At 52.1% G+C, this 27,048-nt stretch overlaps 13 protein-coding genes across 13 annotated transcripts; 9 read left to right on the top strand and 4 right to left on the bottom strand.

Moving 5' to 3' along the window:
* Positions 1 to 18: 18 nt before the first annotated feature.
* Positions 19 to 2,692, top strand: CC77DRAFT_1091803 (MFS general substrate transporter). The gene is made up of 5 exons (XM_018529593.1): positions 19 to 475; positions 544 to 909; positions 958 to 1,011; positions 1,064 to 1,497; positions 1,548 to 2,692. The coding sequence occupies exons 1-5, from the start codon at positions 379 to 381 to the stop codon at positions 2,226 to 2,228; spliced, it is 1,632 nt and encodes a 543-aa protein (XP_018389011.1). The 5' UTR covers positions 19 to 378; the 3' UTR covers positions 2,229 to 2,692.
* A 1,635-nt stretch (positions 2,693 to 4,327) lies between these two features.
* Positions 4,328 to 6,436, top strand: CC77DRAFT_929319 (hypothetical protein; the record flags this gene model as incomplete). Its single annotated transcript, XM_018534099.1, has 3 exons — positions 4,328 to 5,394; positions 5,443 to 6,019; positions 6,074 to 6,436. The coding sequence occupies 3 exons, from the start codon at positions 4,328 to 4,330 to the stop codon at positions 6,434 to 6,436; spliced, it is 2,007 nt and encodes a 668-aa protein (XP_018389012.1).
* Positions 6,437 to 6,780: 344 nt separating this feature from the next.
* CC77DRAFT_1091805 (hypothetical protein) lies at positions 6,781 to 8,601 on the top strand. Its single transcript, XM_018529594.1, has 2 exons — positions 6,781 to 7,172; positions 7,225 to 8,601. Exons 1-2 carry the CDS (start codon positions 6,856 to 6,858, stop codon positions 8,510 to 8,512), a joined length of 1,605 nt encoding a protein of 534 aa, XP_018389013.1. The 5' UTR covers positions 6,781 to 6,855; the 3' UTR covers positions 8,513 to 8,601.
* Positions 8,602 to 8,666: 65 nt separating this feature from the next.
* On the bottom strand, positions 8,667 to 10,232 carry CC77DRAFT_982366 (CRAL/TRIO domain-containing protein). The gene is made up of 2 exons (XM_018536113.1): positions 9,270 to 10,232; positions 8,667 to 9,211 (listed from the first exon to the last, which is right to left on the bottom strand). Exons 1-2 carry the CDS (start codon positions 9,977 to 9,979, stop codon positions 8,779 to 8,781), a joined length of 1,143 nt encoding a protein of 380 aa, XP_018389014.1. The 5' UTR covers positions 9,980 to 10,232; the 3' UTR covers positions 8,667 to 8,778.
* A 536-nt stretch (positions 10,233 to 10,768) lies between these two features.
* Positions 10,769 to 11,114, top strand: CC77DRAFT_1017247 (hypothetical protein). Its single transcript, XM_018524364.1, has one exon. The coding sequence runs from the start codon at positions 10,916 to 10,918 to the stop codon at positions 11,087 to 11,089; it is 174 nt and encodes a 57-aa protein (XP_018389015.1). The 5' UTR covers positions 10,769 to 10,915; the 3' UTR covers positions 11,090 to 11,114.
* A 475-nt stretch (positions 11,115 to 11,589) lies between these two features.
* CC77DRAFT_982368 (hypothetical protein) lies at positions 11,590 to 13,022 on the top strand. The gene is made up of 2 exons (XM_018536114.1): positions 11,590 to 12,273; positions 12,324 to 13,022. The coding sequence occupies exons 1-2, from the start codon at positions 11,653 to 11,655 to the stop codon at positions 12,540 to 12,542; spliced, it is 840 nt and encodes a 279-aa protein (XP_018389016.1). The 5' UTR covers positions 11,590 to 11,652; the 3' UTR covers positions 12,543 to 13,022.
* CC77DRAFT_956202 (Pentulose kinase) lies at positions 12,653 to 15,213 on the bottom strand. The gene is made up of 3 exons (XM_018535500.1): positions 14,567 to 15,213; positions 13,943 to 14,515; positions 12,653 to 13,892 (listed from the first exon to the last, which is right to left on the bottom strand). The coding sequence occupies exons 1-3, from the start codon at positions 14,774 to 14,776 to the stop codon at positions 12,834 to 12,836; spliced, it is 1,842 nt and encodes a 613-aa protein (XP_018389017.1). The 5' UTR covers positions 14,777 to 15,213; the 3' UTR covers positions 12,653 to 12,833.
* Positions 14,874 to 15,214, bottom strand: CC77DRAFT_614419 (hypothetical protein). The gene has a single exon (XM_018532451.1). The coding sequence runs from the start codon at positions 15,155 to 15,157 to the stop codon at positions 14,972 to 14,974; it is 186 nt and encodes a 61-aa protein (XP_018389018.1). The 5' UTR covers positions 15,158 to 15,214; the 3' UTR covers positions 14,874 to 14,971.
* Positions 15,215 to 15,364: 150 nt separating this feature from the next.
* Positions 15,365 to 15,974, top strand: CC77DRAFT_1058119 (hypothetical protein; the record flags this gene model as incomplete). Its single annotated transcript, XM_018528097.1, has 2 exons — positions 15,365 to 15,855; positions 15,908 to 15,974. 2 exons carry the CDS (start codon positions 15,365 to 15,367, stop codon positions 15,972 to 15,974), a joined length of 558 nt encoding a protein of 185 aa, XP_018389019.1.
* CC77DRAFT_1017250 (cytidine deaminase-like protein) lies at positions 15,737 to 17,325 on the bottom strand. Its single transcript, XM_018524365.1, has 4 exons — positions 17,045 to 17,325; positions 16,639 to 16,952; positions 15,906 to 16,583; positions 15,737 to 15,853 (listed from the first exon to the last, which is right to left on the bottom strand). The coding sequence occupies exons 1-3, from the start codon at positions 17,279 to 17,281 to the stop codon at positions 16,229 to 16,231; spliced, it is 906 nt and encodes a 301-aa protein (XP_018389020.1). The 5' UTR covers positions 17,282 to 17,325; the 3' UTR covers positions 15,737 to 15,853; positions 15,906 to 16,228.
* Positions 17,296 to 18,646, top strand: CC77DRAFT_1017252 (hypothetical protein). Its single transcript, XM_018524366.1, has 4 exons — positions 17,296 to 17,772; positions 17,827 to 17,842; positions 17,909 to 18,001; positions 18,055 to 18,646. Exons 1-4 carry the CDS (start codon positions 17,736 to 17,738, stop codon positions 18,353 to 18,355), a joined length of 447 nt encoding a protein of 148 aa, XP_018389021.1. The 5' UTR covers positions 17,296 to 17,735; the 3' UTR covers positions 18,356 to 18,646.
* Positions 18,647 to 19,523: 877 nt separating this feature from the next.
* Positions 19,524 to 23,355, top strand: CC77DRAFT_956206 (hypothetical protein). The gene is made up of 3 exons (XM_018535501.1): positions 19,524 to 19,620; positions 19,700 to 20,855; positions 20,910 to 23,355. The coding sequence occupies exons 2-3, from the start codon at positions 19,892 to 19,894 to the stop codon at positions 23,021 to 23,023; spliced, it is 3,078 nt and encodes a 1,025-aa protein (XP_018389022.1). The 5' UTR covers positions 19,524 to 19,620; positions 19,700 to 19,891; the 3' UTR covers positions 23,024 to 23,355.
* A 455-nt stretch (positions 23,356 to 23,810) lies between these two features.
* CC77DRAFT_614584 (hypothetical protein) lies at positions 23,811 to 24,866 on the top strand. Its single transcript, XM_018532452.1, has 2 exons — positions 23,811 to 24,326; positions 24,391 to 24,866. The coding sequence occupies exons 1-2, from the start codon at positions 24,164 to 24,166 to the stop codon at positions 24,747 to 24,749; spliced, it is 522 nt and encodes a 173-aa protein (XP_018389023.1). The 5' UTR covers positions 23,811 to 24,163; the 3' UTR covers positions 24,750 to 24,866.
* Positions 24,867 to 27,048: the final 2,182 nt, after the last annotated feature.

Below are 27,048 nucleotides of genomic sequence, written 5' to 3' on the forward strand. Positions count from 1 at the left end.
TCAGTGAGGTATCGAGTTGCGAGTGGAAAGGCGTTGTGCCGCATCGCCATGCAGAATGTTGATTGTAGATTGCAGGCAGGGTAATGTGCTCGCCAAGTCTGTCTAGTGCGCCTGCCGATCGTCCCGTCCTAGTGGCTGGCTTCCGTTGGTTGGACGGGCACCGACCAGAACTTTCCTCCTCCATTCTCCTCTCTGCATTCTTTGTACAGCACACCGCTATCACACAACTTCTGTTTCTAGCCACCGCGCCTTCATTTGTTTGCTTCTGGGTCTTTTTAGGTCAAACGCAGAGAAAGCTCTACTCACACAGCAAGCCACCTCCGAGCTAAAGGACAACTGCGTGTTGGCGAAGCCGTAAGAACCAAACCAGGTTGCAGAATGTCATTTCTTACCAAGAATCGAAGAACAAGTCCCCCCCAAGATGCCTCCGAAATCCGCGAAGATCAATTTCCCGCTGCTCAGCTCGGTCTCCTAGGTATGACTTTCTACGTCACTGACACTAGTTGTCACTAGCCTGAGCCTCGCACTGACAGTACATTCCAGCACTGGTTCGAGTCGCAGAACCAATTGCTCTCACTTCGATACTTCCATACGCATGGAAACTCGTCACCAACTTCCAGGTTGGCTCCGAAGCGAATGCACCGTTCTTCGCCGGTCTGCTCATCTCCGCCTTTTCGCTCGCTGAGGCATGCTCGGGCATGTACTGGGGCTCAGTCTCCGATCGCATAGGTAGAAAACCCGTTGTTATACTTGGGTGTCTAGGAACAATGTCTTCTTTGCTACTTGTTGGCTTAGCTCCTAATTTCTGGGTCGCCCTTCTGGGTCGGATCATCGGCGGTGCGCTTAATGGTAACATCGGCGTTATCCAGACCATGGTGGGAGAGTTGGTCAAGCGACCCGAACATGAACGTAAGTTCCAACGCCTGCTTCTGTTAGATGTTCCTAATTAGCAAATAGCAAAGGCGTATGCGGTCATGCCGTTTGTATGGAGCATTGGTACTATCATAGGCCGTAAGACCTCACCCATCCATCGTCCCCTAGTCACCTATACTGACTGCTCTAGCATCGATCGGCGGATATTTTGCTGAGCCCGCTCGAAACTTTCCATCTGTCTTCAGCCCCACTGGTCTTTTTGCCAAGTTCCCTTACCTACTTCCAAACATTATCTGTGCCTCTCTACTCCTACTCTCTATCTTGATGGCATATTTCCTTCTAGAAGAGACTCACCCAGACAAGCAGCCTCGAGGTTATTTCGAACAATACGACCCAGCCGTTGCAGAGACGCCGCTTCTCCCAGCCCAGGGTGCGACAGCTGATGCAGCCGCAAACTTGACAGCAGATTCTTACGGCACTTTCAACGCCGTAGAGGTTGAACACGACGAAATCTGGCGTGTGCGCTCTAACGGAGACTGGGTAGAATCGCCAACAGATGAGAAGGTCTTCACACGTCCAGTCATCTTATTCGTCGTAGCACTGGGAATCTTCACGTACCATTCTGTAAGTCCAATAGATATCCCAACATGAACAACCGGCTGATGTGAATTTAGATGACATACGATCACCTACTTCCCATCTTCCTCCAGGACAAACGCGCTGACAGTGATATGAATGCATTGGACATCTCGCCTTCTTCTTTGGGCGGTGGCCTTGGTATTCCTATTCAGAACGTGGGCATTATCCTTTCCCTTAACGGCATCATTCAGCTCGCGATCCAGGGCTTCGTCTTCCCTCTATTGGCGGATTGCTTTGGTGTATGGCGCCTGCTCCTCGTGGTTACGCTCGCACATCCGATTGCATACTTTATTGTTCCCTTCCTGCAGCTTCTACCCGAAAACTTGCTCTACCCCGGTCTGTTCGCTTGCCTGACCGTGCGAAATCTGACATCGATCCTGGCCTTCCCACTTCTCCTGATCATGATCAAAGAAGCTACGCCCGACAGGTCGCATCTCGGAAGAATCAACGGACTAGCAGCGTCGACAGGTGCTGCCTGCCGTACAGTGGCGAGCCCTATTGCTGGCTTACTCTACGGTCTATCTATTGAGCTACACTTCACACCCTTGGCCTGGTGGGGTTCCGCCCTGGTCGCAATCTGCGGAGCTCTCCAGGTGCCATTCCTGAATCGCGCCGCGCACGAGTGTCACGCTCGTGTTCGTAACGTAGCTAGCGACTATCTTACCAAGGAACGTCGTCGGAGTGAAGTAGTGCACATTGTGGTCGAAGACGAATAGTTATGGAGGCAGCAACTTTCCGGACATAGCGCGTAGACGCGCAACCATAGATTGGAGTATTATGTTCTCGCCCACTCGTTTTTGCGCATAAATTAGTCCTGCGAAACGCGATTCATCTTCAAGGCGTTTTGGGAGCAACGGCAAAGATACCAGAATTGTGCGGATATCAGTGCTGTGCATTGGGGGTTTGGCGTTCACTGCATTTACATCGGTGTAGATCACGGTAGAAATTTGCAAATGTCTACGTTCCATGAACATAGCAATACGACAGGTTCCTTCTTGCATAACTTTCCCGTGGCTGTCATCGTCGGATGCGTTACTAAAGAGACTGGGGTAGTCTTAGCATAATGTCAGTATTTCATGCGGAGTTCAATTCTTGAAACGACTGGGTTGTCATGGACTTGGGGAGTACAAGAATAGCAACGTGTCAGGGCTCTCCGAAGGTACAACCCGACAATGTACCGAAGCAGCGAGGTACAATCGGAACTGCCTTCGGCGGAGTTCTCTGTACTGTGTTTCTTGATGATAATCTGAAAGCTTTGAGGATGATCCATGAGCCAATGTAACGAACGTCTTGCAGTTGTGTACAAAATCTCCTCTCATGTCGCATCCTCTTACAACGTGGCTTGTGGTAAATTGCAGCCTTAAGATGCCGTCATTCTTGTTCAGGAACTATTGTCCTGCGTCAGTGTTCCGAACGCTGACATCGCCACTTCCGCGTTCACGACATCTCTGTGGCCTGTTCCACATGCTGCAAGGTACCCGTGCGCCATGTCTCCAAAGCTTGTCAGTCCACCCCTGCACCATATGCGATATTCTGAGAGCTATGCAACCTCTATCTGGCAACCAGATTACCTTCCGAAGGACGTTCAATATTGATTTGCAGATGGATAGTGAGTGGTGCGCGGGTGATGAATCGCGCATGCCCCTCCATGCCTCGGTCTTTCTCGCCCGAACTTCAGTAAGAACAACGCTGCCAGTACTCCGAGCTTGATAAGCTGGCAGCTCTATCGTGGCTTTCAACGCTCTTCTTCATGCTACCGTCCTTCTAATATTGCAAACAAGCCTTCGAGACGCGGGCTCTCGATGGACCTAGGATCCATGTCGCGCGAAGCTTGATGTTCCTCACGCTGGTTGGCTACTGCAAGGGCGCAATGGCGGAACAGCCGTGAAACACGCTCGTGCATGTTCCTTCAGAACGACAGCTTCACGACTATAGTTAGTGGCGGGATTGGCTCGAACGGGAGATACAGATGACGGAGAATAGCTTGGCTAGGCAATACGGATCTAGACGGATGCAGGGCAAGGGACTGGCGGGCCAGACACACGAAGAAAGCAAATATGGAACCCTCCAGATGCCCGTATATATCGATCCCTTAGTGTCTCCGCGGTACCGCTACTGAAGTTGATCCGGGAGGCAACAGAGCATAGATGTGACGACTCGTCGACAGTTTGCGGCTCTGCGTTTGTTCGAGAATGTGGACATCGGGCCTCACCCAGTCGTGAGAGTATTGAACAATATACTTGACGCTGCTGGCTTGCCGATGTACAACCTCTTCACGTCATTGGCTCGTACCTGCATGACAGTCTACTCAAGCCTGCTATTTAGGGCGTTTCGGAAGCGCCCCTGTTGCCCTCGCTTACAACATGCTCACGCCAAAGCCGTTCGACTAGGCTCCACAACCTCTACCCAGGCCATCTTGTAACCGACGACACTATTGCCATGTGGACCTGCAGAGCGCGCGACAAAGACGGACATGGAGGCCCCTTGGGCGACTCGTTCTGATCGTGGCTGAGCAGACGAGTCGGAGGCTGTCGGCGGACCAATCCTTTGGAAATGTTTCGAGCTGGCTTGTTTCGAACGAGCGTGGTGGTAGAAGTATATCTTCCTCCATTGTCCTTTCTCCTAGTGTTTCTACACACTCTATCTTCTTAATTACAGCATTGAATTTGCTGCTACTTTCGCTTACCAAGGCGAACAAAGTCACACTCTTTCGACTTTGCCGTCTTGTCAGACCGTCATTCGTTCAAGGTCCAACTACAACATACTTTATCTTTATTGCAGCTTTTGAATTTGAACTCGACTTCCATATTTCACCATGAAGTCCACATACGCTCTTTTGGTCACTGGCCTCGCAGCCCAGCAGGCCGCAGCACACTGGAACTTTTTCGACAACTACGGCACACCCAACTACAGCAAGAACGTTTGCGACGACAAGCAGAAGGGTGGCTTCGACTGGTCGGATCTTACAGATGGTCAGTCCGTCGGCAACTATGGTGATTTTGACTTCTCTGGAGGATGGAAATGCTCCAACTCCTTCGGCAAGCGGGACTCCATGAGCAAGCGGACGTTTGGAAACAAGTGCATCAAGAACACCGTTCGCAAGGACAAGCCAGCCGCATTCGGCTGTGCCCAGCGTGGTTTCTCGATCACACACATGGATGTTTCATCCGAGTTCGACGCTGAAATTGAACTCCATTACAAGATGGAGGACGGATCTCTCTGCAAGCAACACACCAGCTGCTCGGCCGGTGGATCGACGTTGCAGAACACACAGTGCGGTGGCGCCAAATCCGTCGAGGTCTACCTTGGCTCCCACTACAAGGGCGAGAAGGAGTCTTGCGAAATCGGTTTCCACAACATTGGTTTTGACTGCAATGCTGAGAAACCATACACTACTCCCACCCCACCTGAGGTTCCCTCTACTTCAAGCGAAGTTGTATCTTCCACCATCGTCGAGTCATCCACTGCTCCAGCTTCCAGCGTTATCTCCTCCGCTGTCGAGACCCCTGCTTCCTCTGTGGTCGAGACTCCTGCATCGTCTTCTGCCGTTGAGACACCCGCAACCTCTGCCAACGAGTGCGGACAGTATGGCGAGGCATGCAACACACCTGTTGAGACACCTCTCTCTTCCACTGCTCCTTATGCCAACAGCTCTATGCCCGCCTACACTCCTCCGGCTTCTTCAGCCGTCGAGATTGAGTCTTCCTCTGTCGTCGAGGTCTCCAGCACCCCTGTATCGATCCCTTCCATTAGCACTGCTACTCCTCAACCGGAGTCTTCCACCGCTGAGGTACCATCTACATCTCAGAGCTCTGTTGCTGCTGGTTGCGGTTACGGAGAATCTTGCGAGCAGTCTTCAATCGTCGCATCCTCAACGGCCGCGTCGTCGGCTGTTGTTTCATCTGCTGTTGTCACTTCTACTGTCCCTAGCTCTGGAACTCCCCTCCCTGCTACCAGCTCCGCCGCTCCTCAGCCTTCCAGCCCTAGTTACCCTCCTGTCGACATCACAGACTCGGTCCCTAAGTGCATGAACTCGTGGCTCCAGATTTCGGCCCCAGATTGCAAGGACAACACCGATTCCAACTGCTACTGTGTCAAGCCTGAATTCACTAAGAACGTCATTGACTGTATCTCAGCTCGCTGTGGTAGCGATGACGAAATCAGCAAGGCCCTTCAATACTTCATCGGCATCTGCGCTGAACACGTCCCCAAGAACCCCAGCATCGTCGATGACTGCCCTTCGTACATTCCCTTGAACCCTACTCCTGCCGCCCCATCTGGTGGTGCTTCTACTGGTGTTGCTAGCAGCAGCGAGGTTCCAGAGGCCGCTGAGAGCAGCTCCATGGCTGCCCCTCCCGCTGGTGGCGAGAGCTCTGCTGCTCCCTCTGCCCCTGCTCAGGACACATCCAGTGCATACGGCCCTGGTTACCCTGGTGAGACACCTGCTGTTCCTACCCAGGGTACTACGACCGTCCCTGCCGGTGAAACTCCTGCGATTACCACTGTCGTCTCCTCTGCAACCATGACTCAGGTTGTTGGCACCACCACTCCTGCCCCTGAGACTCCTGCTGCAGAGACTCCATGCACCACCATCACCTTCGGTACCACCACACTTACCGTCCCACAAGTTCACTTCACCACCCAGACCAACTCTGCCGGCGCCAACCCAACTGAGCCTGTTGCCCTTGTGCCTGGCACTGCTGAGCCTGCTCAGACCCCAGCTGCCACCACACCCGCTGCTGGTGGTGCTCCTTACCCCATCCCCTCCACCATGGGCACTGCCACTGTTCCTATCGGTACTGCCACCGGTACTGGAGCCATCCGCCCTTCTTCGCCAGCTGAGTTCACTGGCGCTGCCTCGCCTTTCACCGTGGTGCCCAAGGGTGCTCTATTCGGTGCTGTTCTTGCCTTCCTCGCCTTTTAGATGCTATACATTGTAATATGGTGTAGCTTTATCTCTTTTGTTTCGCTGTTTGTATCGAGCTACTGGTGCCTTAAATGATGCACAATTCGTATCCGAGGACTCGAATCTGTAATGCAAGCGTTTCCTTTAAGCCATAGAGTATATAGAAAAGTATACCACGAGTGATTTACAGACTTTCACACGATTCTTGAGTTCCGTTATGATTGAAGTCCATGTTGCTCGGAGTTGACGGCAACAAGGCACTGCATGGGTTCGCATGTGAATAAGATGGGGCAGAGGGCTGTGCCGAGGTCCGCTACGCGGATCATAGGCGCAGCATTCAGGGATCATCGTCATATGGCTAGCTTCCCCAGACTCTCTAATGACAACAACATCCCCTCAAACTATGGTCCTGACACATACAACCGAAGACGCCCAGTATGTCGTCGTCTGGCGCATCGCAGCCCACGCCGCCCAGTAAAGCACAAAGCGTCGATCCAATATTGCGCAATGCGCTCCGCTACACCATCTCGGCCAAGGAGTATCAGTTGCTGCACCAGTACCTCCTTTCGCGCGCACCCGTCGTGAAGAAGCGCACTATACATCCTAAGCGATACGACGCGATTGTCAAGGGTCCGGATGACTACAACGTAGCCGCATTCCGCGCTGCACTGCGGTTGGGCGTTGTGACCTTCTCGGGGCTGAAGGCATGGGAAGTGATTAGCACGAGGCTCCTTTCGCGGGGAACAGCGAAGAGGTAGGTCCGGTCCCGCTTTGTATCTGAACAAGTCGCATTAATGCTGTGGCAGGAGTCAACCTAGGACATCGGTCCTCAAGTCACCCAACGTGCGCCTCAGCAGCTCCCTCGCCCTCATACTGCTATTCCACCGCCTCCTACGTCGCTTCTTTCTGCGCATCCGTGAAAGCCTACTCAGCCACGAAGGCAAGTCGTTCCGGCGACGAAACCCGCGCATATCTCGTTCCTTGACGTCGAGGTTGGCACCGGCCATTGGATCCAGCTTGGCGGGGTTCTTCCTCGCAGTGTACCCCGGGGACCAACTGCGCGTAACAATTGCGATATACATAATGACAAGAGCTCTGGAGTTTGGCTACAATTACTTGGAGGAACTAGGATACTTCAAGAACAAACCAACCTGGCTTGGTTCCTGGATGATAATGCCAGTGGCATGTGGACAATTACTGCACACATTCGTCTTCGACCGTGACTGTTTCCCTTCTGGCATGGGCGATCACATATTGAAGAACTCACCAGAGTACATACAGAAACGACCGAAAGACTACCCAAGCACGGCGCAGTGGCCAGGCACGTTTGATATTGTGGACAACCTAGCCGACATCTCGCGGCAACGCTGGCCAGCTTTCGTATCACCCATCCTCTTCCCCAATGCAGAAACGCTACCAAAACGCCTGTCGTCCATCTCTCCCATAACCTCTCCTGCACATCCAGCCATCAAGTCCTTGTCGTGCGCCTTACTCCACCCACAAGATCCTTCCTGTCTGCGAACCTACGTCCAGTACTGGATCCAAGCCTTTCCCAAAATCGCCCGTTTTTTCACTCTCTTCTTCGCGGCTATGAGCATCACAAAGTACAAAGCTTTCCTCTCCTCGCCCGTCGCCTCATTAAACAATCTCGCCAAACGCGTACTGCGCATGTCGCTCTTCCTCTCTGGTGCTATAGGAACGAGTTGGGGCTCTATTTGCCTCTTCCAGAACATTCTGCCCCGGACTTTCCTCTCCACCCAACGCTGGTTCCTAGGTGGTTTCCTCGGTGGCCTATGGGCTTTCTTGGAGAGGAAAGGTGGGCGGAGTAATTTCCTATATACAGCCAGAATGTCGATTGATTCACTATGGAAAGTGGGTGTCAAGAGGAGATGGTGGAAGGGCGTGAAGAATGGAGACGTACTGCTTTTTGTTGTTAGTTTGGCAACTGTTAATGCTTTGTATGAGGTGTCGCCACGGGCGGTTAACAGTGGTGTTGCGAGGAAGGGATTAGGTGTGTTGAGGGGTGAGGGCTGGGTTGACAGAGCAGTGGTGCCGACTGAAGGTAAGGGCAAAGAAGGTGCTGACCAGGAGTAATGATATCCAGCTGTTTTGTGTACGAATACTTTGAATACTGAACATGGTGATGGTGCATTTTGAATCTCAAGGTATATATGTAACGTGCTGAATTGGCATACAAGTAATGACTGTCATAACAAATTCGCTCCAAAAGGACTGAACAATCTTGAGTGGGGTATAACAAGGCTTTTGAAGCCAGACAAACACACTGAGTCGCTTCTTCCATCTCCTACCATTACATCCACCGCCTTCTTTCCCTCCTCGTGGTAATATCACATGTGACATCAAGCCATCTTCATACTCTCGGCGCTCTCGGCCAGCTCTGCCCTTTCACCACCATAACTCTTCGGTACACCCTTACCCAGCTCGGCGGCAAGCTGATTTCCATAGCTCAGCACCACAAACTTCTTGCTCGTCTCCTTGGCCACAACCAACTTCATTGCGTTAAACAGCCAACCCATGACCACGGGTACGTTGACGAAGAACTTCCTGCTCAAGGTCTCAGGGTAGTGACGTCCTAGTATTTCAATGGTCTTGTTGGTTGCCGTCTTGACAAGGGGGTCGCGGCGCAAGAAAGAGACTTGAAGGTAGTCGTGGATTTGAAATCCTTGGTATGGGTCTGGACCTTCTCCGAAATTGGGGATGGGCGTCGTAGCGGCGGGGAGGTTGAGTGCTTGGACGGACTTTTCCATAAGGCCCACACGCCAGCGGAGGAAGCTGTAATGTTTCTGTTAGAATGGTTCCACTTATGGCATTAGGAGCAGAAAGAACATACCCATCTAGATCACCAAATGTAGCCTTGTTGTCCTTCACAGCTCCATAGATGTTGAAAGTAACAATATCCTTCTTGTTGGGACTCTCCGGCACGCCCTCGACCTCCAGCACGTATCCTAGCCCATCGAACTTGCTCTTCTCGAATGTCTCCCCTGCCGCCTTGGTCGGATCGAACTCCTTTCTCCACTTCAGCGTATCCAGTAGCTGTGACTTCGCTTTCTCCAGATCGTTTTGGTTGGCTCGGAGGAACTTTTGTAGTATGAGCTTGGTATGGAAGGGTTTTGATTTGCTGAGCTCTATGCCATAGACTTCTCCATGCTGGGCTTCGGTAACGAGGGCTTCGAAAGCATCGTAGAACTTGGTGAGTGGGTGATCGGGCGCCGTCTCTGGCCAGAAGGGTCCCTGAGTGGGCGCTACGGTGTCGGCTTCGGGTTCTTTCTGTTCCACAGGTTTGGCTTCGCTGTGTGCGGTTTCGGGCGCCACGGCATTGGCTTGGGGAGTGACGTCTGCTTCCTTGTTCTCTTCTTTCTTTTCGTCGACAGAGAGATCGGCTACTGCCGCGGTGGCATTGTCGATAGCCTCCCCTCCATCGTTCTTGTCGTTAGACCCAGCCACAAGATCAGGCTCCGGCTGTTTCTCCAGACCCGCTCCGCTAAAGAGACCGGCCCCCTCCGTAGGTGCCGTACTCGCGTCCTCGGGCTTCGCTGCCATCTTTCTTTACTTCGCAAATGGGCGTGTGCTAGTCGGGCTGCCAACGTTGTGTTTGGAGAATTGTTTCAGGAATGCGGAGGCCGATCCCTAAACTCCGGAACCGCGATGCGCGTCCTCACGTGTCTGAAATCGATATGCGATTGTACATCAGCTGCACACACCGCTCCAGATTTATGGCCAGTATAACTCAATTAGTTCTATGTACGGAATTTGTTCGACAGGAAAGCTGCGTGACGTTCGCCCCATGTTCGTAAAAACAAAAAGGTCTTTGCCTATAACAAAGCGTGCACATGATGTTTAGCTAGGACAAGTTCCTCCGTAGCAGCCTAATCCAAGTATGCATTTACCACGATCAAGAGTCTATTTGAATAGATTCTGTGTATATGCAGTGTGTACTAGGAGTTCCATGTTCACTGTCAATGTACTTTTGCGAACAGTCAAGGTTCAGTAGTAGTTTAAATATTTTCATTATAAATAACAAACTACATAATCGCGCTGTACTTCCAGACAGGCACCTCTATTAAATTCACTTCGTCTCCTGCTGTACACACCTTGTTCAATTCCATCGGCGTGTGACAACGGCTGAGAAGGAAGGAAGAATGAGTAGTGGCGATGCACGATACGAGCGTCACCTGCGACTGACAGTCAGCATATAATGTCCGTCGTTGATTTGAACAAATAAAGCAGTTGAAGAGAGCAATCAGTCGAAAGATGAAAAGTCTCGAATGTTTTTTCAATCAGTGAGGCGAGCCCCGTCTGAGTTAGCATGAATTGGTGTTCATCATAGCATGGAAAAGAAGAAGAAAAAAAGACGTGGGTAATGTACCTTTGCACTGCGCAGCTGACAGCTGAATGATGAGTTACTTCAATACTGTATTTACCTAGAGCAATGTCAGTAACAATTCAGACAGAAGACGTTTTGACTAGAGCTCGGGTATGGGAAGAGATTCAGGTAATCGAACTAGTTTATTCCCCACGAAGTGGTCGGTATTTGATAATACATTTGTTGCTCATCATCTAAGGATGGATGCTGGGGTGCGAGGGATGTGGTCTAACCTTTTGGATCATAACGCAGCCCACGAAGCCTTTGCCGTCTGGACAACGCTATGACGAGGTCTGCTATCGCTTGTAACCAACGACCATAGAGGATGTGCGACAGGCGTAAGACTTCGTGGGGCTACGGACCGCCATGAGCGGTGGCGCTTCGCAATGCGCATCATCGTCGCGAAGTCATACTGCGACGGACAACTGCGAGACCCTTTATAATTTGTTAGCGTTGGTCCCAGCAGAAGTTGCAGTAACAAATTGGTAGATGTTGCGAACGATCAGTATTCTCGTTTGGCTTGAGTGGTCGGATCACCATAGAATGTATGATAGGGGCGACACAAGTGTTCATCATGATAACAACAGTAAACAGAGAGAGGGAGGGTATGATGACTTACCAATAGTTGGGCGCGTTGTTGGAGTGAGAAGGGAAGCAGCGAGCGCAACTTTTGTATGGGAACTTTTCGCGGCGGTGTTTCGTTTCGCCGAGCGGGTCGTGGTCCAAGCTTTCATCCATGCGGCTCTCTTGCTCATGGACGCGCTCCACCGTTGTTCCTCGGTCGGCACCTACGCGCTTCCTTTCTACATCAACCCACCACGACGAAACTCCATTTGCACCCTCACCCAACATGGTCGCCTCAACCTCGGCATCTTTTGAGAACTTTGTCAAGCAGACAAGGGAGAAGAAGAAGAACGAAGCCCTCGCGCAGCAGTTCCTAGGCGGAGCCAACCGAGGACGGAAAGCGAACGCATCAGGCGCTGGTGGACGGTCGCGCGTCGAGTCCGAGAAGCCTTCATTGCTCAGCCGGATAAACGGGGGTGCCGGCGTCCAAAAGCGATCATCGAGCGCAAAACCAGCGGGCAGCATCGAGGGGAAATGGCAGCATGATCTGCATAAGCTGAACAATCCCCGTGGCGCAGCCAACAACAGAAACACCCTCGCTCGGACGGCTTCAGCATCGCAGGTTGAGCGCAACAGTAGGACGTACGGCAAATTTGCTCCCGTTATCGGTCAAGGTGCAGCAGGCTTCAGCATTCGAGGTGTTGCGACTGGAGGCCCGTGTACCGTCATCGCGAGCAACTTTGCACCTGGAACCACAGCCGCGGATATCGAAGCCGTCATGAGCCCAATTGGCGGAGAGACGCTGGGCTGCAGACTTTTGTCTTCCAACCCGACCGTCATGGTTGAACTACAGTTTGCAAGCAGAGACGGGGCCGAGAATGTTATTGCAACATTCAACAACCAGAAGGTCAGTCGTCTGGCGTGCATATTGCTGGGCTGGACTAATCAGAACAACAGGCTGATGGAAGACTACTCTACGTCTACATGAAGGATGTTCCTGCGAGCACCCACGTAGCGCAACCCCGAGCACCGCCCGCTCGCCTGACACAATCCATGGATGACATGGACGTTGATACCAACGCGGGCGCACAAACCGGTAGCTACCAAGATGGCCGATTCGGCTTCAGCGACGCTGGTCGCAGGGAACCACCGCGCGGTCCCCGCCGACGATACTAGAGCTTAAGCATCAGCGCACATCTTCTTCGATTTCCCCTGTACGATACCCTTTCACCAACGATAGCGATGAACAGACTCCACTCGGCGGGGGCTCTAAATCAATGACATGCAGATGAGCCGTGTAGTATTGGTTTTTGTTTCGGAGACATAAGCAGGGAGTTAGGTTACATAGACATCGTATGCTCTAACGACTTCCTCGCAAAGGATCTGGTATCTAGAATACATCTTTAATTATGGACGCATATCATCTCTCTCTTTGCCGTATTCCTGTCTGTTTTCGCCTCGGGGGAACTACTTGCTGGACCAACCTGCAATAGCAGCATCGACCTCGTTCCTGTACCTTTGTTGTCCCTCACACAGCTCCAGGAACACCTTGTACTTAGCGTCCAATAACTTCTTGACTGTCTTGTCGGCTAGTGGCTTCACAGTTTTTCCAGGCTTGCTCAGTCTGTCCATGATGTCCCAAAGCGGTTCACTGTTTCCGTCCTTGTCGGTGCTCGCTGCCTTTGCACCCAGCATAGCCGCGCCGTGCACCACAGCTGCATGTACATAGCGTGGAATCAGAACGGGCATGTCGCATGCGGTGGCCATGAGTTGCATGAGCAGGCTGTTCTGGCACTGAGAACCAGACATGAAGATTGAGGAAATAACGTGGCCGGAGGCATTCATCGCAGAGACAATCTGGTGTGTCTGCAGAGCGATAAACTCCATGGTTGCGTAGTAGTATAGCGCCAGACTGTCGAGACTCTTGTCGGAGCTCAGACCAATTACAGAGCCCTTCATGTTAGGGTCGGCGATGGGCGAGCGATTGCCGAAGAGATCACCGTAGAAGAAGAAGTGGCGGCCAAGCCAGGCGATGTGTGGGGCATTTTCTTTGTCTGCCATCTCGCGTAGGTGTTCGTTGAGGTAGTCGTAGATGTTGGTGTTGTATGTTTCTGCGACAGACACGGCTTCGTTGAAAGCTGGATGTGTCTCGATTACATGTTTGAGCAATTCACCCGTTGCACTTTGTCCTCCTTCTGCCATCCAGTAGTCTGGTAGTAGGACGTCTCGGTATGGACCCCAGACACCGTCGACGAAGACCGGGTTACGGGACATGGCAAGGTGACAGGTCGATGTTCCGGCAACGGCTGCGAGGCGCGTGAAAGCTTGTGAGACGTCGTTCTTGGGTTGATCCATGTCGAGAGTATCTTCGTCGAGCTTGACTTTGGCACCAACTGTACCGATCCAGCCAGCGTAGGCATCGATAACTCCACTGCCGACTGCGATACCAGGCTGTAAGCCCATCTCCTGTGCAGCCTTCTCGCTGAGTGTACCGACAAGTTCACCAGCAGTGAGGTAGCGTCCGTTCTGCATGCATGTTAGCTGGTACCGTCAGGTGCTAGTAGCGAAGGACAAACCACTTTATCAACACCTCCCATGCGCTTGAAGTTGTCTTCGCATAGGTCTTCAAGTCCAATCTCCTTCAGGAAGTCTTCCTGCCAGCCCTTGACACTCCCATCGACTCCGACCGGTACAAAGCCCTGCTTACAGACTACACTACAGTAGCTTCTGCTTTCACTGCCAGTAGCTAAATGCGTAAGAGCATCAGTCAGATCGTAGAACTTGCAGCGGTCGAATAGCTCCTTTGGCATGTTGTTCTTCAGCCACAGCACCTTTGGAATCTCCATCTCAATAGACATCTTGCCTCCAACGTAGCGGAGCAGATTATGCCCGGTAGCGTTGATCTTGTTGGTTTCCTCTACAGGCCGATGATCGAGCCATAGGATGACATTGCGATCGTTACCATCCTTGTTATCGAAATTGGGTCCGGTGACCGCAACAGGCTCATCAGTGTCGTCTCTGAAGACTGCGAGCGAGCAGGTGGCGTCGAAGCCGATACCGCGGATAGTGCTCTGGTCGATGTTGTGCTGATCCATTGCTCGGCGGACTGAAGAGCAAATGCACCGCCAGATATCCGTTGTGGATTGTTCCTGATTCATTTAGTTTTCGGTCACAACAGCTGTCACATGTGAATGAAGTACATAGTAGCCAGTTTGTGGTTGCCAGAGGCCAATGTTCTCTGATGCCAGTCCAACGATGTCTCCCTGATCATTCATGATGCAGGCTCTGGCACTACCAGTACCAACGTCGATACCGATGTAGTGGTCAACTTGAGGGTGGAGCTCATTGCGGGGGTCCGTCGACAGTTGACGCGACTGCTTGCGCTGGGACTGTCGGAAAGGAATTGCCATTGCTGCAAACGATTATGAAGAAGTGTCAGAAGGGCGATGTGTTAGAATTGAGGAAAGCTAGCAGAAATCTCGAGGACTTGAGAATAATGTTGAGATACAATACAGCTGTCAATGCGGGATGAGCTCATAAGAGCTCTGGGGGAGCTCTAGTACGGTGGGGGTGGGGCAACAACCCCAGCGTTCTGTGCAATCGGACTACTCGTCCTCAGGGTCATCGTCGGCCTGAGTGCCGATCTGCTCGCAGACAGACAGAGAAATGTGGGCATCGTGAGCGTCGGGTCCACCTTTTGAGGTATGCCGGATGCTGTTGGGCCAGCGTTGGCTGTCAAGAACGCCACGCAAAGCAAGTTCATGTCTTGGATGCTGGCTGATCATGGTCATCGGTGCGATTTCGGATCAAGCGGAGGTGCAGGATCATTTTACTGTTTACCTCAGGAGATATGGGATGAGGAGGAGGGGTCACGGAAGCGTGGCTCGCTTGAGTGAATGGCCCGTCGGTGATACGATTCGCCGTTGAGTTGAACTAGCCCTAGCTCTCGTAACCAACACGGTTGCGCATACAGATAGCAACCGCACCAGCACGCCAAGATGTTATTGTCAAGGCTTCTTCTGCTTCCCTTTGCGGTCGCATCGTCGGTCACACTTTATGTCTCCTCTGTCCCAGCCTCAGCCGACAGCGCTGTAATTCCCTCCCCAATCCCGCTCGCGCAGATCGAATACGATGCAGACCAATCCGTCGGCAGTCTAGCTTCCTTCACACCACCCACAGGCTCCTACTCGCCTGATCATCTTCTTCGCGTCGGCCTTACAGATCCAAAATCCGGCTCATGGCGGGGCATTGTCACATCAGCAGCTAGCTTCTCCGACCGATACCACAAGAAGTTTATCATCCATGTCGATGACAAGGGGGAACCTTTCCACATCGGCTTCGGTACGAGCGCGAAAGGTAGCGGAGACGAGGTGGAGGTGGAGATAAAGAAGAGGAATGTTGGGCCAAAACCGGTCCTCAACAAGCCTATCGTGCTCAATGCCGAGGGGAAGCTTGATGGTAAAGAGCCGGAGAAGACGTTCTTGCAAAAGTGCGTAGTGCAACAGTCCTCGCTCTCGGAGGCTATGCTGACTTTTTTACAGGTACTGGTGGGCTCTCGCTCTCTTCTTAGTAGTGCAATTGGTTGCAGGTGGTGGAGGCGAGAAATAAGGCAAAGGCGATTTGGACCCTCATTGATTCCCAGTTCAATCCTAAATGCATTTTCATCTCCATTGCCAGTCATGATTCCTTTGAGACTGGTGCTACAGGTACGGTATTCTCAATATTTTCAAATTGATTCCATGTAATTGTGAGCAACAAGTGTTCTATCAAAGGTAAAGGGCATAAACTATCATATATTCCGTTTCGTTCCTTCGTCTTAACGTCTATGATCTGGGGTAATCATACATTCATCGTAAGCGCTCTTAGGCGAGAGCTGTGCTAGCAGAAGTAGGACGAGATTGGGCAGGTGGGGGGAACACAGTCTTGGGGACTGCGACAGCTGCAGCAGCTGCAGCAGCTGCAGATGTAGCCAGAGAAGACAGTGTTGGGATGGATCCAGTCGAGGTCGCATTGACTGGGGTACGGATAGCAGGAGATGGCGTTGACTTGGGCTGGTGGACGTCCATGGGTAGGATCTCCGTCTTGAGCTCCCTCGTCTTCTTCTGCTTAGGCTCGGGGGCCTTCTCGTTCTCCTGGACATAGAACTTCCGAAGCAGCATGATTGCTTCCTCTCGGAAGATGCCGCCGGTGACTGGATAGGGCTTGTCAACGCTGGGGCTACAGGAGTCAGTACGGACAATTGATGTGTCTGTATAGAACGAGGGTCACATACTCAGAGTGGATGTTCAGCACTCCTCCAGTACCGCCGAACCGCTCGTTCCAGCATCCGAAGTAGACTGCTCGAATGCCGTACTGGCGCAGCATGGATGCACACATGACGCATGGCTCGACAGTGACATAGAGGTCTGTCTCGTTGAGGATGCTGATGGGGTGCTTTGACAAGATGCCAGCGATGGCGACGAACTCTGCGTGTCTGGTACCGTTCAGAGTTCGGTTTGTCTCGTTCATGCCTCGTCCAATGACCTCGCCATCTTTGACAAAGACACAGCCAACGGGCGTCTCATCACTCTTCAGTGCAAGTTCAGCCTGTAGCGGTGATGAGTCAGCATTGGATCCAAACACGGTAATGGAGGCTTAGGATAAAGGTGAAATGTTGTAAAGCGAAGGGCGTGATTCACCATAGCGATAGCCTCCCGCATGAAGCCTTCATGATACGCTCTCTCCTCCGGATCCATGGCGTCTGGTACGTGAATCGCTTCGTTGTCTTGGCACTGTTCTGTATGCACCCGAGAAGTATTCGCAGATTTCGAAGTCGGTGTTTGCTGTGCATGTAGATAGTAAAGCGTCAGGCCAAGAGCGGCAGACGCGAGCACGAGAGCCTTCCATGATTCCTTCGCTTGCCAGATTGCAGTCATTCCAAGGTGAGGCAGTTGCGACCATACAGAATGTTCTGAAACAGAAGGTGCAGGTCCGAGTTCTCAGGCGCTGAGTGCCGGCCCAAGACGGTTTCGGCAAGCACTAGCGCCTAGTTTACGTGGACGTGGAAGCCGCGATCCGACCGAGGGCTAAGCTACCAAGAGAAGCACACAGCCATTGCCATCGCAACGCCAGGCATCGACCAACATTCACTCTGTCCAAGCCTATTCACTGCACAGCCACAATCACATTACGCAGCGCAACGTACACCAACGCGGCGCACGATATTTCAACAAAGCATATCAAACCTCGCGTGAGACATCTTCCAAGAGCTTCATTCAGCTTGCGCCAGCAACAAAGCTACCGGAACCGCAACCCAGACATCTGCAACACACCACCTTGCGCATCGCCCAGCACAGCTAGAGTTATTCGACAGGTAGTTGCACCGCAAAGATGACGCTCGCAGAAGAGTTCAAGTCAAGGAATTTCAGTAAGACGCCGAGTGCCCAACCTGTTATTTGTTGCTGACATGGCATCTCCACAGGTATCTATGGTCAATGGTCAGTCACACCAGTTGCTATGCACATATCCACTGCTTGCAGCATGCCATACTAACTCATCCGCAGGACCGGAGTGTTGTGTATAGTCCTTTGCTTTGCGCTGGGCATAGCCAACATCTTCAACGCCAACTGGGTCATCGCGTTTAGCATTGTGTGTTTGTACGTTTCCCGTGGCCTTCTCCCAGACAAAACCACATCTAACCAGCCCGCAGAGTATGTTCGTTCATCATCATCTTCATCGAAATACCGCTGCTCCTCCGCATTTGCCCAACGTCACCCAAGTTCGATACCTTCATCCGTAAATTCAGCTCCAACTACATGCGCGCGGCCATCTACGCGGCGATGAGCGCCATACAATGGGCCAGTATTGCCGCCCGGGCTACTAGCTTGATTGTTGCGGCCGTCTTCCTACTGCTCGCAGCCGTCTTTTACGCGCTTGCTGGCTTCAAAGGCCAGCAGTTCCAGGGCAGCAAGACACTGGGAGGACAAGGAGTCGCACAAATGATTATATAAGGCGGAGGTGGAACTGGACAAAGAAGCAGTAGGCATGGGCGACGAATCTGGACGAACGACACGTTGTTTATATAGAGAACGCAAGGATCGACGAAGCAACTGAAGTCTCTAGGACCAAGATGATGAGCTTGGCCTGTTGGCAAGCGGTTATAGGGTGTGGTGTAACTCCTTTGTAGCAGCATTCGGCAGCTGGGCGTTCTGGGGGCTATATCTTGTATGAAAATCCCTTGGATTTGGAAATGCTTGGTCAACCTGCTAGGCGGCCAAAATGCGACACATTTTTTTCTCCGGTACTCATCATGTTCCCATGACAATTGAGTATTTGTCTGTGAAGCATATCTTCTCGCTGTGTGGGGGCACCTACGTAATTATACACAGGTATTGATGTATGGGGACGAGTGCAGGGCCCACACGAGTCCCTATGACGATGTTCTAGAAGCTCGTCATGGATGAACATCGCTTCAGCCTCTCTGGTTTTGAATAGTCAAGATGCATCTACGAAACAGTTTGTCAAGGTCAATTCGACGCTCATGCTAGAAAGGCGCCGACAAGCACGCGCAGTGTCAGACCAACGACTGCGGAAACCCACCATAGATAGACTGGCATCTGCTCGCCTTTGGGATGACGGTGACTGGCTGCTACAATCTCGCCAGGAACCACACTTGTTCGGCGCGGGGAACGCTAGCGGTCTAGCGGTGCCGGAGCTTGCGCGGGCGTTGAAGATCCTGCCACACTCACCGCAGCTGATGGATGTAGGTCAAACAAAGATACATATCGTATGGTGAGCTTTGCAGTGTAATCCGCACAAGTCTCGATCCAAGTTGGAGCCTCGCAGGCTGCGAAACATGAGCATGCGGTTGTTGCAGTCGCATAGTCCCCAATGTAGAATAGCGTCTGGCGAGCATCCATGGATGTGTGACGCTCAAGTGCTCCATTCCATCCGCCAACAGTGACATTGACGTGTCGAGCAAGACAGCATCTTCTCCACGACACTGCCATGTGGCAACAGTAACCAAACCATGCAATTGACCGAGTCAAATCATGGGTGATGGGTATGCAGGTTTTGGAGGGTGACGATGGTAGCCGCGTGCAGAAGACCAGGGCCCATACGCCATACCCAGGCATGATGCAAATGCGGGTCGCAAGCTCTCTGCTACATAAGTGCACCGCCCCAGCTTCACAAAACCGATCCATTTGCGCCATTTTGGCTATCTGCCCCTCTTGCCAGCCTCATTTGTAGTCTCCAGTCCAATTGCGTATTCGAGGTGAGTACCCAGTGTATCCGCTTTGTCCAGCATCGTTGGGTCTTCAAGTCCTAGCCGCGCTTATTGGCCTGGCCTGCAGGAAACTGCCCGAGCCAGAGCTGAGCAGTTTTCTACAGCTGCCCGTTTCCTCTGCTCAACTGACCGGGCTGCTCCTTACACCCTGCTCAATTCAAGCATTCAATGTTCCGGCTCTGTCACTGACATTCAACGTCGTGTAGTTTCCCCAACACCCACCCCTCACCTACCCACCCGAGCAACAGACTCAGAAACAATGAGTGCTCCACCAACGATACCTCCACGCCCCGCGCGGGCCCAGAACAGCTCTTCTCCTGCGCCGGGCACCCACATGGACGTCCCCAAGATTCCTCCACGCCCGAAGCGTGGCGTCGAACGCTCCGTCTCTCCAGCTGGGGACCGATATGCCCGCTCCCCTCTCAACGACCCAACCTACGTACATGGCGGACCGCCCAGGGAGGGCGGTCGTCTTAGCACCGATCTGCCCTCGCGTCCACCGAGCGTCTCCATGCCCTCGCTCGGAGAAGAAGGCAACGAATACGCCAGTTTCGAAGATCTGTCAAAGACCCTCACAAGCGAGAACCAGGGCGGCTCACCACAACATATGAAGAACGTGGCAGGAGACTTGCCTTTGCATGCTCCAACTGCCTCAGTCCCCAGCTCAACCGCGAAAAGTAGGATCCAGGCCGTGACGCGGACCGACTCGCAGACAGCTGCTGCCGCTGGCTTTGGCTCGCAGCTGTCCGTTGACGACAAGGTCTCTCAGGCCAAGTCCGGTCGCTCAGGATCTTCCGCTGGCTCACGCCCCAGCTCTCTCTACAACGACAAGGATGAACACGGCATTCCCGAGATCGGTGTGCAGGTACCCATGTTCCGCAACGCCGGAGATGTCCAGGCTCCCAGTCCTTCGCCCTATGCGCAACAGCCCGGCACCCAAGGAGTAGGTTTCCACCAGAAAGCCGGAGGTCGTCATCACGGCCGCACCAAGAGCGGTCGTGAAATCTTCCATGGTCCTCCTGGCAGCTACGGTATGCACGGTCATGGCAAGATTTCAACAGACGATTTTGAGCAGAAGTGGTATGAAAAGCATCCCGAGGATCTCAAGCGCGAGAAGGCCGGCGAGTATGGCCCTCACATTCAAGAAAATAGGAAGGATTATCATTGGCGTGCGGACAACCTTGAGAAGCTAGTGCACACCAGGTCTCAAGACGTTGGAATGGGTAAGTTGGCAGCAGCTTCTGTGTCAAACAATTGTTCCTAACTGGTTTTTTCAGGCACCAGCCGAGATGCAGTCAGTACACCCGACGAACAGATCGGCTACAGGGCTACTGAGGAGTATGCTTCGCGAATGGCCTCTCCCAGGCCGCAGTCGTCGGGTCGCCCTGCCTCAATTAAGGGTGGTTACGTCGACTCACCGCTTCGTAACGAAGCAGGCCAAGAGGTCAACGACAAAGGCGAAGTCATTCATATCGATCCCCCTGCGCACCGCGCTAGCAAGGTTCACGGTGGAGGCTATGATCCGCCAACTGAAGATCTTGGTCCTGAAGGTGGCAACACGTCTGAGAAAGGCGGATGGGTTACTGAGCGTGGATACGGCACTCCCATCCTAGCTTCGGATGAGCTGAAGAAACACCCAGACGCCGAGTGGAGACAGCCTGCTGTATCACCTGAGCTAGAGCGTCACGGCAATGAGTACACGCTTAACGAGGACGGAAACCCGCAATATGTCACAAAGCAGCGCACGCACAGCAGGAGCTCAAGCCGGAACAATAGCACGCAGCAGCAACGCGTCATCTCTAGCCCAGCACAATTTGATCGCGGGGGTACCCCACTAGAGTCTCACAAGGAGTATGAACCCTTGTTCCCAGAGGATGAGGAAGACAACAAAAAACCCAAGTCTCAGGTCGACAAGCTCAAGCGTCCAAGCGTTGCTCGCCACCATTTCCCAAGTCAAGATGTCTGGGAAGACACGCCTGGTAGTCTGCAACTCGAAACTACCGTAGACACTCCTCAAGAGGCGGAAGAGCCAAGGACTGCTGGTGCCAACGACAATGTGAGTCCTGCAAAGGTCTTTGAAGACCCGAACATAGAAGAACAGCGCAAGAACCAGATCAACAAGGAAGACCAGACATCATTTCTCCCCGAACACACTAGACAATTTGCGGCAGAGAACAAGCTCCTTGGGAAGGTTCGAGACGATACGCCTGGTCGCCCTGGAATGCAGCAGCGCTTCCCAAGCCAAGACATCTGGGAAGATGCGCCGTCTCACAACTATCTTGAAACTACAGTCAGCACACCACAGATGGAGGATTCGAATGAGTATGCTGAAGACTCGCCAATTGACCAAAAGCCACAGGTGCCGGCTCGTCCTAGTGTTCCAGCCCGACCAGCTAAGAGAGAGGCTTCTGGTGACGACAAGAAAGCGCCCATCATTCCAGACCGTCCGAAGCCGCAAATTCCTGCTCGCCCAGGCAAGCCATCTACCGGCTCTTCGGAGAAAGTACCAACTGTTGAGTCACAGGCAGGCGATAACAATGCTTCTCAGCCGAAGGCGAAGCCTCCCGTCCCCGCCCGGCCCGCTGGCTCAAAGATTGCAGCTCTCCAGGCTGGCTTCCTGAAGGACCTCAACAGCAAACTTGGTCTCGGTCCTCACGCACCACCTAAGGTCAAGGAACCCGAAGAGGAAGAAGAAGCAGAGAAGGAGACGGCACCACTTCCGGATGCTCGCAAGGGTAGAGCTAAGGGCCCGCAAAGAAGGAAACCTGCTGCATCTCCGTCACCAGCTGCAGCTGCTACCATTACTGCTGAAGTCGCTGTCCCGAGGCAGTCGCTTAGCTTCGGTCCTGTTACCGCTATTTGGACGTTCAAAGAAGATGGTAGTCTCGATGTGCCCGCTGCAAAAATGGCGGCTCAGATACAGCAGTCACTCAGTGCTTCGACCAAGACGGATGAACCAGCAATTACTGAGGGTGAAGTGGACCAACCCGTTTCAGCGGAGTCGGAAGAACCACAGCTCACACAGAGTACATCAAAAGATGGTAGCGAACCTGGCCCTGAGCTTGAAACAGTCGAGAAGGCGCCATCAACCCTTGAACAGGCGGCTTCTCAAGTGTCGGAAACTCTGTCATCCGTTACTTCTAAGATTTCATCTGCACTTCAACCAGAAGAACCCTTGGTAGCTGAGACTGTACCCGGTTCCTCAGATGCCCCTGGCGCATTCCCTGAATCCGGTTCAAATATAAACAACGAGGACAACGTCAAGGATGCCTCTTTGGATCAGAAGCAGACGGAAGACAAGCCCATCAGTGCTCCCACTGAGGAGAGGAAGACTAGTGAGACCACTACGCAAAAAGAGGGTGAGGGTTTCTCACAAACATTTGCTGGTTAAATCACGTTTTAAGGAAGATGGGGCTGAGCAGTGAGTTTATCTGTATTGCTACAGGGGAGATTATGATGTCATTAGTAGACCCTAGGAACGTGTTGCCAAAATCGACTTTTGTTTAGTACATGTAACTTTTCTATGAATGTTGCTGCTATTTAATTTATGTCTGGTCCGTACGCTTCTGATTGAAATTTCAGAATATGAAGTCCTCAATACACACAAATACAGGCCCCTACGTCGGCCACAGGCACCTCAAGTACGGTTCAAAGTTGCATAACATCCTAGTTCTCGTGTCGAGCGGAAAGGCATGCAAGAGATGTATAGAACAGAAAGAAGTGTTAATTTATTTATGTTCCATGTACAAGGAAAGACCTCTTGTTTATATAGAAGAAAGAAAGCAAGGAAGTACGCTGGTAAGTAAGAGAGAGAGAAACTCGTAACAGGATACCTAAATAATAAGATAGAACCTAGGGCAACGACGAAGAAGCGCACGAAACCATTGTCCAACAAGATTTCCGATGTTCCTGTGACTGAGTCGTTCGATACCGCCCACGTGGTTGGGTACAAAGGTTGCGGACGTCTATTGACCCGGTTCTAACTTGTGGCTGGTGAGGCTGAACAAGAAGTGTTTTGACGGAAAGTGACTCCCATGACGCCTTCATGAGGTCACATTACGCAAGCCTACAATGTAGTTGTTGTCATACTGTTGGAGTAGAAGACCTGTGAGATAGACCTACGGTTCTTGGGCAACGGATATGCGAGGTCCGAGTGGGATACAGAACCCCTTACCGAGAAAGAAGGGAGATGGTTGGTTTCTTGCCCGCGAAGAAATGATGATCAGTACTATGACGATGAAAATACCGGTGAGCCTGGGAAGACCAAGAGGAAGAGGAAGAGGAAGAGGATGAAGGTAACCCAGAAAGGGTTGGTAGTAAGGTGTCGAGAATCTTGAGCAAAAATTTGGGCAAAATAAATAAAGACGGCCGTGATTCAGAGCTGGAGCAGAGTAGTAGTTACGCAGATGGTTAGTTAACTTGAAGCGATGCCATTCACACATAAATCCAAGACAAAGAGACGCTGTTTAAGAGAGTGGTATGCTCTAGTTTTAAGAAGTGCTGGTTCGATCTTGATCCCGTGTCGGATGACATGCAAAGTTGGAACGATCGCGTTGTTGGCACGCATTTTACAAACTCTCATAAAGAGAACGATCCCTTACTAGCAATGAGTCGACCTAAGCCTATCTTATATGGGTGTCGGTCTGCTCTTGAGTCATTGCTAGTACTTGCTAGAGTGATGCCCAAGATACTCAGTACGTCTGACAATCCGGTGTGCTGGCTGATCAGGTGCTGAGATCACTGGTGAATCGTTTGCAGTAGCTTCAAAAGACGCCAATAGACTGTTTGGAACAGAGAGTCTTGGGGCAAAGTCTAATAACGAGGCTCCGTCTTGCAGCTATCGGATTGGGAGAGGTGTTAGAATAGGCCGAAGTTGGGTTTCTTTGTGCAGCTTTCTTTGGCCCTTCCTCATGGCGTCTTCGATACTGGACACCTTTCTAGGTCTACACGATCGGCCTCAATTAAAGATGAAAAGAATGACTTTTGGCGTCTTTTACTCCAAAAGCTGCTTGATTGACTGCCCTCTAAGCAGACAACACCCATGCTTGCTTTTCAGCTCGGGCATGTCTCCTGAAAACGGTGTTTACCGTACATGGGCGGTCACTCCTCTGCCATGACCAACGCCTTACCTTGACCTGGTCTAGGCGCAGCAGTAGGTAGTCTTCGGGGAAAGCCGAAGCCTTGTGTACTACCGACTATTCGAGAAGGATACGAATGGGTGAATAAGCGACTGGAAGGAATCTTCAGTGGGGCCCATGCTATCACGCCGCTTTACAGCAACAAAGGAAGATTTGGCTGCATATCGAAATCTTACCAAGCGGTGTGTGCGCAGACTACTTTGCGGACACATGTTACCGCAGACTCCACATCATGGCATGCACGCGCCTCAACACCAACACAGAAAGCTCACGATAGTGCGGTTTATAACACCCGAGGCTCGGGCGAAGCTGATACGAGGGACCAGCTTCCCGAGGTCTCATCGACAGGTACTGCCGCCCCCAGCCACGCACGCTAGTCCTGACCATGGTGTGATACCTGCGCCAAATGCGAAATTCCTGCTAGTAAACGGAAAAAACTTTTTCTCCATGTTTTTGTGTACAAACTTCCTGGCTGTTGGTGGGCCGGGCATACTAGGCGGAAAATTCTCCGTAGGAAAACTGACAGAAAACGTGGTTGTGTAAGGAGATACGTCGGACTAGGATCTACCCAGCTGGTGCAGATGGTACGCTCTAGAAGTTCTCTTCCGTCAAATTTTCGCTGCTTTGCTCGAACGACTTCAGGGCTCCTTTCTTCCGTGCTAGAAGTTTCCTGCACAACATGTGCTGCCTCGGTGCGGGTCGGCGCGAGGTTCTGAGCGGATCCGTATGCACAATCAGTTTTGAGCTTGCTGCTTTTGGAGGCGTCGGCCGACACAACAACCTGACGGTTGCGTATCGGGTTTCGAGATCTCGTTGTTGTGTCGAAGGAAGCTGGCAACTTGAATCAATGATACGGAACACCGTATAGTGAAAAGGGAGTGCTTGGCAATCCGCGGAAGCCGTTGACCAAGCGATCGACATGAAACCTACCGATCTTGGTAAGGTCGTAGATCTTCTGGACTGGAAGGACAAGATTCCGCTCCCGGCGCGCGAGGAGGGCGTGTCCGAGTCCGAGGAATCCGGCTTGACAGCGAACATGTCATAGACCCTGGTTCCCGCCCTGACCGTTGACGGCATCATCATGGGAACCAGCTTATCGAAGCTGGCAAGTCCAGACCTCGATCAGTGAACATTGCTGATGATGCAAACGACCTCGGAGGGGAAGGAACGGTTATCGCAAGCTTTAGGGGGAGGGGGAAATGAGGAGATGACCATGGCTGGTCACAACTACTGTATGCACGTGGCTGATGATGTGGCTCGATTATGCTTATCTTATCACCGTCTACTATGTCCGCTCCGCCCCAGATGATCAACAACAAATCATAGTCCGTTCTTATTGGCAAGGTATCGACGATCATTCTGTGTTCTCGTAGGCCAGCTTCCTAGGCGACCCATACTTGTATCGGCGTGAGCTGAGTGAGAAGTGTTTATCGCGGAATCTGATTACAGACGAATGACATCAGCAATAGGCATTGATTACATGTGTTTGGGTAAGTTTGAGTGACAATGTGGTGTTTATCGAGCAGCACCCAGGACGTGCATGCGCGGATCATGTTGGCGTAGATGATCTGATCGTCAGATCGGGGCTGCCTGAGGCGCGCCCTGTTTCCCTGTTTGAGCACCAAATTCCTTGATTGGCAATAAAGGATCAGGAACAAACAGACATAAGGCGTTGCCAGGGAAGACGCGGCACAGAAATAAACAAGCAGCTGAGTTGGCATGCCAGCTCAGCAATAATGACCATGACACGTTATGGCAACATGCTCCAAACTTGAGAAGCAGGGTCTTGCTTCCTGTGAGCGGATTGCTTAGAGCGAGCTACGCGCGAGTTAGATTCGTACATGTCTCACCAAGACTCGCGAACCACAGCGCAGCGTTGCATGCCGGACTAAACTGAGGCCGCCAACGGACGTGTGTAGCAAAAGCAAATCGTCGATGGTTGTACGAATACTCTGCATCTGAATCGTTTCGTTGACCAAACAAATCGAAACATGATGAAACTCGAAGATGTTGCGCATAGACATGTTTGGTGTCGATATTTGGTACCGACTTTGACCTGAGATTTGATCATTTCAAATGCCATGCTGATGTTTCGAGACGACCGGTCAGCCCCGGTATCGCCGCGACACGGTGGGTGGAGCGTGGGGAAAAGGAGAGATCAGCGCTGTAACTTCCGCCTACAACTTGTGACAGTGTGGAGACGGGAGACCATGCTCAGATCAAATCTTGCGAGGGTCCAGAAGGTCTCGACAAGTGGGTTCTGCGACGGGATGCCATG

This window comes from Alternaria alternata (assembly GCF_001642055.1).
Source record: "Alternaria alternata strain SRC1lrK2f unplaced genomic scaffold CC77scaffold_4, whole genome shotgun sequence".
In the NCBI taxonomy this organism is placed as follows: domain Eukaryota; kingdom Fungi; phylum Ascomycota; class Dothideomycetes; order Pleosporales; family Pleosporaceae; genus Alternaria; species Alternaria alternata.